The sequence below is a fragment of the Chiroxiphia lanceolata genome, chromosome 8 (assembly GCF_009829145.1).
Source record: "Chiroxiphia lanceolata isolate bChiLan1 chromosome 8, bChiLan1.pri, whole genome shotgun sequence".
Taxonomy (NCBI): domain Eukaryota; kingdom Metazoa; phylum Chordata; class Aves; order Passeriformes; family Pipridae; genus Chiroxiphia; species Chiroxiphia lanceolata.
In genome coordinates this window covers 22,045,715-22,057,801 of record NC_045644.1, presented here as the reverse complement: position 1 = coordinate 22,057,801, position 12,087 = coordinate 22,045,715, and the positions used below count along the sequence as shown (strand labels likewise).

Genomic DNA, 12,087 nt, shown 5'->3' with positions numbered 1-12,087 from the left:
AAAGGGAACAATGACTACAGGCATAAGTTTTGTGGGCATGGGCTGCAAGTGTTGAGCAGCATTCAGCTCAGGCAAAAACAGAGCTTCTATAGCATACCAGAAGCTACTTACTCATCACTTACACTGGTGACAGTGTGAGTTAACACACTGAAGCAACAAGTAGTGAAGGAGCATCAAATAACAAAGAATTTCTGTAACAGCTGGGCTTTTGTATTATACAGCACGACAGCTATTTCTGCAACCTTAAAGATGCTAATATATGAGCTGTACTTTTATACTACTCCAAGAAATTCCTGCTATCTTAGCCTAACTATCTCAGCTAGTACAGACATTTTATCAGTTTAATGGATTTTGTATCTGTGAGTGCTTAGTTACAGAGCTTTTTCCTTTCTTTTTTGTTTTATCCTGACTAATGCATGCTTACTTCCCTCACAGTGTAGAAAAAATATAGTACATATCATCCATGTACCACATAAAATTTATCAACACCTTTATTCTTCTGCATTCTTAAAGGAGAATGTGAATCAGTAAATAGTCATCATTCACCCTCTAGTTTAAAACTCTTTCCAACAGACACTTTCAAAGCAACTGCTCTATCATTGCCCAAACGCTCGAAACTCGGGTGAAGAAGGTAATGTGGGGAAAACAAAGCAGTGGAAAGGACTATATTTAGTATATTTGTGAAATATACTGTAGCAAATCAAACCTGGCCCCAGATTCTTCGTGTATGTCACCAAATCCTCCATTGTCTCTACCACTTCTGCCACAGTCAGATATTCCAATATTCCTTTGCAGACACGGATGATTTTACGGACCTAAAAGAGGAACATTCCATTATTTGTTAGGTGAAGCTAAGTTACATTTGAATTAGAAATGCAAGCCCGTTATCAGACAGAATAGGTATAGCATTTGCTAACATGATGAACGTGGAATCACAAAGGTCTGAGATACTGAATAAGTTACCCAAAATATCATTACTTGAGTGCTGTAATGACAAGCCAATATTTAATCAGCTTTCCACTACTCAGAAATGCAAAATCCTGCTTCCAGTGTTTTCACTTTGTATGATAAATGAGGATAGCATTGAGAAAATAGGTTATAAAGAAGTGCATTTAGGTATGCTGGCATGCTTGAAGTTTTTCATTGCAATTTCATCAATAAAAATATTTAACTTAAATCACAAAGCAAAACTACACAGAAAGCAGACTTCAAGCTTTCAGAAGAAATATTCACCACATAGTTTTACAGATGGATAAAACATTATCCAGCATTCCAGCAGGAAAAATAGATCCAAAATCTTAAGCTTTCCAGAAAAATCTATGAAGGCTGTACTTTACCTCTGGACCTCCACTTCAGCTTAACTTTTTCAGTTCCTACTTGATTCCAAAACAGAGTTCTCTGTCAGTTAATCTTCTAACCTCCCAAACCACATTATTTCTGACAACACCACATACAATTCTTATTGAAGAATGAGTTAATTAACATTTGATTCGTATCAACCACATGCAGTGTTCAGTCCCTAGAATAGATCAAAATTTCCTCTGAAACTCATTTCAGTCTGTCCCAACATGAGTTCATATTGAAAGACAGTAGGACAGAGACATGCCAACTTCTGTATTTGTGACAAGTCAGTCATTCCAGACTAATGTCTTCCTTTGGTTAACATGCAGTTGTCAGACTAGTACAATGAAGCATTAACTTCAGAGAGCTCAAGTCATTTCCTAAACACTGGAAGCAGGGAGATTAAGAGATATTAACTTCCTTGAAATTCTGCCCTCTAAAACTTCTATTAAAAAACCACTTAAAATAATGAGAATCACAACTGCCACAGAGAAATCCCACAGCATTCTCCTCATTTCAGAGAAGCATGCTAACAGTAGCACTAGCTGATTAAATGAGACAAGGATGGGATGTTAGACTACTCAGAACAGCTGGAAGAGAACATAATTCCATAGATTAACAGACTGATGCAAAATTAGGATTAACATCAGCATTTCTAACAGCATGAGCTTCATTTCTTCATTGTAGCATACTATTTCTCATTTAGAAATGAGCAAGACTCCATGTGCCCAGAAAGAGCGCCAAAACTAAGATTTATACCCAAAAACATCTTCAAACATAAGACTCCTTTTTAAGTTTCCTTGCAACTATGGCTTTTTTTGTGCATATGACAATGGACAAACTGCAATTCTGAGCCACTTCTTGACTTGTGCAGCAGACAAAACATAGCAACTATAAGATTTATCAGAATATACCTTCTGCCTGCCCAGCCAGACAGTCCAAATTTGTATTACCTTCTACTCTCCAAGGCCAACTAAATTGCCACAGTTACTGAGTCAGACAAACAGGTTAAGAAGTGGCCTAGAGCTTTTTAGTGAAGGGATACAGAAAATATAAGAATCAGTAATAGGTACGGTGAAGGGAATACAGAAAATTACCAGGAAGACAGTAGATGGGATCAGGCCTTTTTCAGCAATAATCACAGGCAACATGTAAATTACGTCACTTAAAGATGCTCTGAACAAAGCAGAGCAACAAGTCTAAGATCCTTCTAATGAAAGGAATAAAAAAAATATGCTTCCAATCAAGTTAAAGTTATCGATACCACATTAATCTACTCAATAGTTAGGTCAGCTAATTCAGAAAGGGGGATATTTTAATTAATAATACCGTTGTGCAGATACCTATGTCAGTCATGTTGGGATTCCTACCTCCGCTTCATCGAACGTCAGAAGCAAGTCCGATGTTCCAGAAAGGATGCCTCTTGAGCCATCAATCAGATAGTCACGAGCTGGGACTGAATAAGGATCTGCTTGCAACATCTGGGCTGCCCGAACAAGCTTAGTGCAGGCATTCTCCACCCTGTGGAAGTCATCAGACAAAACCTGCTGATTAGCTTCTGTCTATATGACAGACTTGAGAAAACGTTGGATTTATTTTTAACTTCACTACTTGAAGCACTGCAAGCAGACTGATCATTCTACACCTCTACAGTTTAAAAAGCCAGAGTATTTACTATATTTACTTTAACAAGAAAGTAACCAGCAACCACACCATGCAGTTTTTTAGAAGTCATGCAATCTTTCCCATGTAGGGAATGTTTGAAGCACCCCTTGTACAGCAGTCACTACAGTGGCATTAAGGAGAGTTCCCAACCCAGCAAAATACCTTACATTCTTCAGGACAAGGGCAGGGAATAAAACACTTATTTTTTCAGGACTTTACAATCGAAGTAATTGCTAACTTTCATCAGCCCTGTATATGCATTGTCATTAAAATAGCAATTGCTGTTAATGAATATTAAATGATAACTACACATTAAGAAAAAATAACATAGTATTAAGAAAACCAAGACACTGTTCTGTGTGCATTGAAGCTGTAGTCCAGCTCTTTAGAATGTTCACATTCACAACAGAAATAAAATCTTAAATAACCATAAAATTTAGTGGTAAGGTACAATCTTCAAATGCAGCTTGCAATTCCAGATTTAAGAACAAAAAGGAGATTTGGCAAGATATTATGTATGTTAACTACAGCAACACAGAAGTTTGATTCCATCAAGCCATTTAACAAAACAACTGTAAATATCAAAAATTGGAAGGCTAAAAAGGTTTTGGTTTTGTTCTCTTGTTGTAAGTACTCCGTGACACCTTGGGGAAATACAAAATTCAGACTTCACTTTCATGTTAGCTGTGCTACTCATGACTGTAGTTACTGACTACACTGGCTGTGACTTTCCTCCTTTGGGTGTGGTGTAATGCATTGGGTCTGTGCATGTGAGTGCCATGTGCTCATTCGAGTTACATGAAGTTCCAACAAACATAAAACCCTTTTAATACAGCGATGCTACCTCTTACCACCACTTTTCCCTGCATGTCACGTAGCCCATTTTCTACTGACCACTTGGATGCACTCTTTTATCATACTTCCAGTTAAGTACTTTTGGAAAGTTACAGTTATCCTATTTTTTCCTCTCAGTTCTTTGCTAACACAAACATTAGGACTTAATGGTTACATGTAAATTTAACCGGCAGAAATAAGACACTTATTACAGGAAAACACACTTTTTTCCAGAAAGTAAAGTTTTCAGCTAACGGCTCCCCAGAGTAGATCAAATTGGGCCAGCTGCATTACCATAACCTGCTCTTTTTGTGAGACATCTGCTGGGTGTATCAGATAGCAGGAACTCAGAACTGAGTAAGAAAATGCAGAAGGATTTGAAGGCAGAAAGTGGGAATGGTCTGCTCATTACTATGCAACGCACTTGGTTGTATTATCAAAGTCAACCGACTTCACTAAATTAGATTTCCGCGCTTGCTTCTCACATTTATTCTTTTCAACTCTGCCAAGAAAGGGATTAAACAAATCACCTATTCAGCCAGCTCAGAGCTCTGGGCTCTGAAATACTTCATTTCCTACAGTTTAATTTCATGGTCATCTGTTTAATACTAATAATTATCTCCAGGCTGGCTTTTTGTTTGTAAAGAAAAGAATTAAAATAAATGTACATTATACCAGAAGTCACCATAATTAATGAAACTTTCTAAAGATTCAAAGTTTTCATTTACAGCTTTTAGGGTCGAACCTCTTAAAGGTAACCTTTCATTTTACTAAAATAATGCCCATTTTGTGTAAACTTCCCAAAGCACTTTAAATACTCCAGGATTGTAAACTATGTAGAAAATAAGCAGAGTGGTGTTAAAAAAAATTAAACATACTTCTCACCTTGCAAAGCACACATACTAGGAAGCAAAAGATTAGAATTCGGGAAAAAAATTATTTAATTACTTTCATTAAAAAAAAACCAAACCAAACAAAGCAATAACACAAACAACCTAAAACTACTAAAAATATTCACTGCAATGAACTTGTTCTATCACAAGAATCAAACTCATTCAGCAGTTTGGAATAGTAGTTCATTGCTATGGTGAAATTTCTAATCTCTGTATTATACTGCAACATTTAAAAAAATCCCAAAGCTTTATACAAAAAGTATATTTATTTTTGACACATGATAATGATAAAGTTATGTTAACACCAGTCAAATTCTTTGTGGGGAAGACACTGGTCATGATATTTCTAACCACACTACTTTTGGTAGTTAATCAGCTTCACCCCTGTTAAGTGTATTCCTTATGAAATGTGAGGAAAATAAGTGTAGCTTATGCTGAACTACCATTTTAGCTTTTAGATTTTAGGATTGACTTCTGCTTTTCCCAGAGGTCATTTTCCAGTTTACTTACTACAATTTAGATTACTTGCAGTTTGAGAAATATAAATATTTTATATTAATATTAATTTCTTAATATATAGTTACCAGCAATGCAGCTCCAATTTGGCTACCAAAATAATGTTAGTACATTATTTTGCCTAGAGATTGTAGTTCTTTAGTTCTTAACAAGAGAAGTTTAACAAGTAATATGAACACACTGCAAAACATCTGATGTAAATTATAATCATTATTCATACTCCCTGGTGATTAAGACAATTAAGATAGAGAAGACAGCATTTTTTAACTCTAAGTCAACAGTTTCCATGTGGTTTATGTCAGTAACAAACAAAAGGATGCATAATAGCTTCTGAGCAGCCAGCAAGTTATTTTGCTGCACCATCACACTCCTACTGAAAAGCTTTACAGATTAGTATCACAGATATTCATTATGAATCCTCAATGCCAGTCTCAAGTCTTTCAAAAGAATAAGAGATGTCCTTCATCCTCCACGACTGGTTCCCTCAAGACTGGTAATCCTTTTGAATGGAGGAAATATGGACAGGGAATACAGTGCTAGCACATGTGTACTGTGTACAAATTCTGCTGGAGCACTCCCTTGAAGAGGAATGCCAATTCCTGAAATGATGTTTCAGAAACAAAAAAGCCTCCTTCTCAGGAAAACAAAAACAAAAGGAGACCCTCCTCTGTTTCACTTCCTGCATCCAAAATCTGTCCTTTAATGCAGGAAAAGGTAAGACTCCCTTGGCAGCTCACCCGTTCCTGTCACTTGTCTCCAGAACCAAGATATCAGTGACAATACACTCCACAGCGTTAACAAGAAACTATTAACATGTACTAGTTCATTTTAATACAAATTCCAGATTTAAAAAAAAAAAACAAATTAAATAGGTTGTCATTCATAGAGGCCACCGAACATTCCTAACCCATGTTACTGCATCTAGGATAGTAGGTACTAGGTGAAGTATGTTTCATTACTATGACACACAGCTTTGTTTCCTATTTTTCATTATATCACAGTTCAAACAGTCACGAATTGTTGCAGAAAGAGTTCTTGCACCAAGCATGAAGTAGTACTGTTCAGCAGTGCTTGTATCACGTTTCTACAGCAATTTAATTATTGAAGTCTTCACAGTCTGCTTAAGTGTTGATCAAACACTGAAATTAAGAAAATCTCTTTTCCTTAATCCCTTACTTGTCTAGGTGAAAAAGAAGCTGGAAATTACCTAAAACTCTACACATCTAGAAAATGAGCACGATCAAAATTGTTTGGTTTTAATTCATCAAGAAGCAAGTAAACACTCGCCTCAAAAAAAAAAAAAAATCATCAAGCCCCTCTACACCCGAACAAGATCACACACCAGGAACACAGCATGATAAATACTGCAGTGGATTGTATCAAAGGCCCATTTAGCTCAGTAGCCTGTCTCCAAAAGGAGCTGCGAGTAAATGCCTAAGGAAGGTTAGGAACAGGATGAGCATTTATCGAACTTCCTCCAGGCACTCTCCCATCCTCCAACTATTTTCAGTTCTTGGGACTTCCTGCAGTTTGTCTCTTTGATAACCCACAATGGAGTCTTCTAAGTACTTAGCTATTAACCTCCAAACCCATATAAAGAATTTTAACAGTACACAATTAGCTGTACAAAGAATCTCTCCCTACTTGTTGGTTTATAAATGACTAGTTTAAAGCAATTCCCCCATCAAGTTCTTGCAAAAGAAATAGTACAAGCTTCCATCTTCTCCAGGCAACTCATATTTCCTTAGACCTTTGTCAGGGCCTCAATCCCCTCTGTCACTTTTCCCAGGCTGAAGAGCTCCAGCCTACTTAGCTTTGCCTTATACAGAAGTAATTCCTTTCCTTTGTTCTCCAAGCCCTTCTATGAGCTTTTTCCAGCACTACTATAGCCTAAGATTGTGGGAGTACCAGTACATGCAGTATTTAAGGTGTGGGAGAAAAATATAGATAGAGTGACATTTTGGTCTCTCTTTTTGATGATAAACCTAATATTTTATTTACTTTTTGATCACTATGAGCATATAATATATGCTCTCTCCAATGTATCACAGCTCCAAGAACCTTGCTCACAATTTGTAAGGGTCAGTTCAGTCAATCATCCTATCTGACAGTAGAACTGCTGCTCTCCCGTGTGCACATCATTTTAGATCTTTCAAAATAATTTCATCCACACTTAATATCAAGTCACTTAAATTAATAAGGTCATGCTATAATTTTTCAGTCATCCATTAATCTCACTACCCCGTATAAGACTTGAGGTCATTGGCAAGTACTTTTGCCTCCCAGCTCAGTCTGGTCTCCAGAGCTTTTATTAACGTGGTGAAAAGCACAATCCCGACAGAGAGCTCTGCAGCTGTACTGATTTCCTCCTGCCATTGGCAGGGTTAAAAGTCTAATTTTTCCTTCCATCTTACATTTTGTCTTTTCCATACAAGAATTTTTCATGTTACCCTGTGGCTAATCCATTTTCTTAAAAGCCTGTAGACTCTGCCAAAAAGTTTAGAAATCAGTGTATACTGTATTACCTGCATTACCCTTTCCCCTGTTTGTGATATTTCTAATACCAACAGGTTTATAAGGCAGAATTTCCCTCCACAGAAACACTGTCAATTCACCCACAGGACACCATATATATCTAGGATCTATTAATTCTCTTCTCTAATACAGAATTTCTAGCCTTTTGCTCCAGAATTATGTCAGACCTATAGACCTCCTGTTCCCCAGATTTCCCTAGAAAGTTTCTCAGGCAGTAGCATCTCATTGATTGACACACTGGTGGCATCAAGTGACAGACTACTACACTAATAATTCAGCTATTTCATTCTTGAACTCATATGCTAATACTACCTGGACCTAATATTATTTTAATTATTCATTTTGTCAACCTACAGTGCAACAAACTCTAAATCCCTTTTACTGCCTACCATAAATTTTCTCTTCAGACATTGTCTCTCTTCTCGTTTTATTATTTTCCTTAATTGCCTCAGTGCTTTCCTGTTTTGACTATCTGCCTGTTTGGTGTTTGGAAACACATTAAAATAGTCAGTAATTCGGTATGCATGGGACAACACTAATAGAGGTTACTATATTCAGTAGATTGTAGGGCAAAGTCACTTCAGTAGAAGTCTGCCTGATGGCAATAAGCAGCTTGGGAATTCCACAACAAGGTGTGAGGTATCATTTTTAAGACTTAAGGCAAGAGAGGGAAAAAGTCAGTTGTCCTTGATAGCAAGTCATAGAATTAAGAGTGTCTGCTCTAAGTGGAGTTACTGTCTACTAGACTGTCTGCAGTAAGCCACTGCTTTTCAAATATCTTATATTTCCAAGCAATTATATCACATGCAACAGCTGCCTATACTGACAAATTCACACTTTTCCATCCACCAAATAAACAGAAGAGATTGATAACACCACATTATCTCTGGCACTGTTGGGTAAACCTACAGCAGCATGCAGGTAATCTGATTTATTTTATTATTATTTTTAAAGGAAGAAACACCCTATATATGTACCCATATGTACAGAATGTAACAGGACAAGTCACTGCTGCCCAAAAGGTGTTCCTGACAAAGGTCAGCCTCAACACACCTAAGAACTTTTCAAACATAAGAATATTTTCCAATCTGTACAGCAGAAACAAGTAACAGTAATCTACCATTAGAACAGGTTTCCTCTACCTACAACACAAGATTTACAATAAAATGAGTTTACTTGATAAATGCTGGTGGCATATCCCTTTTCAAGATCTGGTCTTCTGTTGTCTGCACAGTCTCCTTTCCAACCTGCAGGAGAAAGAAGTCATACTTCAGAATCAAAATTTCAGTGTAAAGGCCAGATAAAAGCCAATAGCAAAATAGCAACAAAAAAAACCCACTTTGCACTACTGATAACTCCTTTCACTAGGTTCTTGTTGCTGTGTCTGCTTTTGAGACCATCTGGTCTCAAAATGCTTTAGAAATCTAAATTGTTTCCTACCAACATCTCTACTAAATTGAACAAGGACAAACACACTTTTCCCTCTTCCCACTCTACATAGAAACCACACTATTTTTCTTCTGCACTTAGTTGCAAAAACTTAATCACTGAACTCTGAAGACTTCCCTCCCTCCTAGTTCCCATATATCAGAAATCAAGTTCAAAGTTAAAAAAAATTACCCTCATTTTGCTACTTAACTTAGTCTATTAGAAAAATGTAGTTAATTACTGAGAATACACCCCACATCCACATTCACAGCATCCTTTAGGCAAAAATAATCATGCAGAAGTTAATAAAGAAAGAGATAGAGTAAGATCTGGAGTCCTCTATACACCAGCTCTTGTGTTATACAATAGAAGTCTTTATAATTGGTAGCTGACTCTCTGAACTGTGAGATCACCAACTTGACAAAATATTTCCAGCTCCTTTGTTCGCTGTATTTTCCAGCTGAATAAGCTATTCACAAAGGCATCACAAAGCAGAAGGTCTTTAACCCAGACACTATTTTGTGTTAAGAGCTGCCAGACCTGCTCAAGCTGACAAGATAGCCCTGAAAATCCCTGATCAGCTGGTGTTTAAAGATTTGCTGGTTTTTGACAGAAGATGTAGTGTGTCAGTACGCACAGCGCTTGCCAATTCTAATTCCGCACAGCCTTCCAGAAGCACCATTTCCTTGCAAATTTTTGCTGCTTGCCAAAAACCCTGTCTCCTTGGTCTGGTTCTTTTCAGAGGAACTTTACAGAAGTACATTGGTCCTAGTATTCTGTTTGCTTCACAGATTCAGCCTAGCCTATTTTTTTTTTAATAGATATTAGTACTACACCCACAGTTAGTCACATAGTTACTTAGAAGTAAAGAAGGAAGACCAAAAAGGAAGTTAAAGGCCTTGAATTTTATGGTAGGTTTCTGTCTCTTGTGTTCATTGTAGGTTCACCAACAATCCTGCCCCCTCCTCATGCATAGCACTGTGGTGTTGCTTTGACTCCCAAACTTCATGGCAATGCTTCAGAAGCACAATTCCAAATGTATCTCATGCCCCAAATCCTGAGACAGGGTTACATGACCCACCAGAGAGCCTGCCTGCTTTGTTCTAATTATTTCCATTGCACTCACGAAAAATGTTATTTGTATTTCTCACAAGTTTGTATGCATATATGCATGATCAAGATGACACAAAAGGCAGAGTAATTCATATTAACTTTGGATTACACACTGTTCACACAAAGGACTGTCACCAGGTAAAAATGAAGAGAAAGAAAATATTTTATTTCCAAGAACCATGCCTTCAAGATTTTTCTTGCAGTTGTACCAATCTGCATATAGTTCAGTATATTGAAAAAATACATTTGAAAACATTTAATTTTTAAAGAATGCAAATAAATAAAGTTTGTGATGGGGTGGGGCACTTCACATTGAAGGCCATTCTAGCAATCTTTGTTGTTATTTTACATTAATCAGTCAGGAGCAACCAAGAAACAACTTTTGCACAAGTTACACTTGATGCTTTATGTATTTAAAATTACTCCTAGTTTTATTAGACCATATAAAAAGCATCTTGTCATTCAGTCTGGAAAGCATAAGTCTCTTCTATCAAAGGACAGATCTAGGTTTACTATTCAAAGAAGCATTATCAGCTAAGTATAGATAGATACATACACCTACTTTTTATATTTATACATACATGTATTTAGACATTCTTTGCTATAACTAGCTAGGATCTTTGGTCTTCAAATGAAAGTAACATATAGGATGAGTCCACTCCCATTTTGTTTGTTTTGGGGTTTTTTTGTGGTGAGTTTTAACCTCAAAAAAACTGCCCTAAACTCCAACAACATTTCTCTTCCTAACCCATCCATATTCTAAGCACTGTATAGTACAGAGATAGGACAAGATTTCCAGCAGTTCCCATGATGCCTCAATTAAAAAGGTCTACTACCTTTCCAGCAAAAAGGACTTTCAACCTTATTTTACACACCAATTCAACATGCACTCCCTGCATCTGTTTAGATATAAAACCTTGTTCCTCCAAGGAAAGCATTTCCTCTTTACATAGCTCTTACTTAACCTCTCCAGAAGTTGTTCTTTGCATTTGTGGCCAAGGTATAGAGATGGCACATAAAGAACAAATGTACTTCACATGACATTTAACAGGCAAAGTCTAAAACATGAAGCTACAGTCACAACTAGAAATTTATAACCTCAGAAGAGTTTAGTGGGTTTTCCTTTCTAGCTTTGTGGTTAGGGGTTTTTTTGTTGTTGTTGCTGTTGTGTTAGTTTTCATAAGATCCTGTTTCTTCAGATTTTACATGGCCTAAGCAATTTTTGGACACAGTACAGTGTAACACAAGGTAGAGATTCACTCAACTCTACCTTTTCCACACTGCAGTACCAAGCAGATGAAGGGTTTTCTCCTTGAAGATGCAGTATCTACACATTCCTTATTTCAGATGGAAGGCTTCTCAAGCTTCACACTAATACAAAACTATCATCTGAGAAACATGTATTTTATTTCTATCTAACAGCACACATGTAGAAAAAAGAACAGCATTCCTACTTGGGTTTCAGATATTATTGCCTCCTAAAATAATCTTATCTTAACTAACTGGGAAACAACAGTCCCCAGGATATAGAAGCTTCTGCTTTCACATAATGCTGAAGTGGTAACAACTCATGGTTCTAAAGAAACTGCCCTGGCTAACACAGTAAAGGGATAACCTCAACACTGTGCCTTATAGGGTAAGGGAAGCTCTCAAGCAAAACCTTACCAAGACAATGTCATAGTTACAACTTCTACCCATCCACATTAATTTCTATACTCTTGAGGAGATTAGAAACAAAATCAGTTGAAAAAAGAGTGAGCTG

General features: G+C 36.9%; 1 protein-coding gene across 3 annotated transcripts in view; it reads right to left on the bottom strand.

Annotated features, from left to right (window-relative positions):
• VCL (vinculin) overlaps positions 1-12,087 on the bottom strand; it is a 58,991-nt gene that overhangs the window by 29,950 nt on the left and 16,954 nt on the right. For all 3 annotated transcript variants that reach the window (XM_032695705.1, XM_032695703.1, XM_032695704.1), the window contains exons 2-4: positions 8,961-9,031; positions 2,712-2,862; positions 707-815 (exon numbers count right to left, since the gene is read on the bottom strand). In XM_032695705.1, coding sequence (XP_032551596.1) covers positions 707-815; positions 2,712-2,862; positions 8,961-9,031 — 331 coding nt within the window. The remainder of the gene's footprint in view (positions 1-706; positions 816-2,711; positions 2,863-8,960; positions 9,032-12,087) is intronic.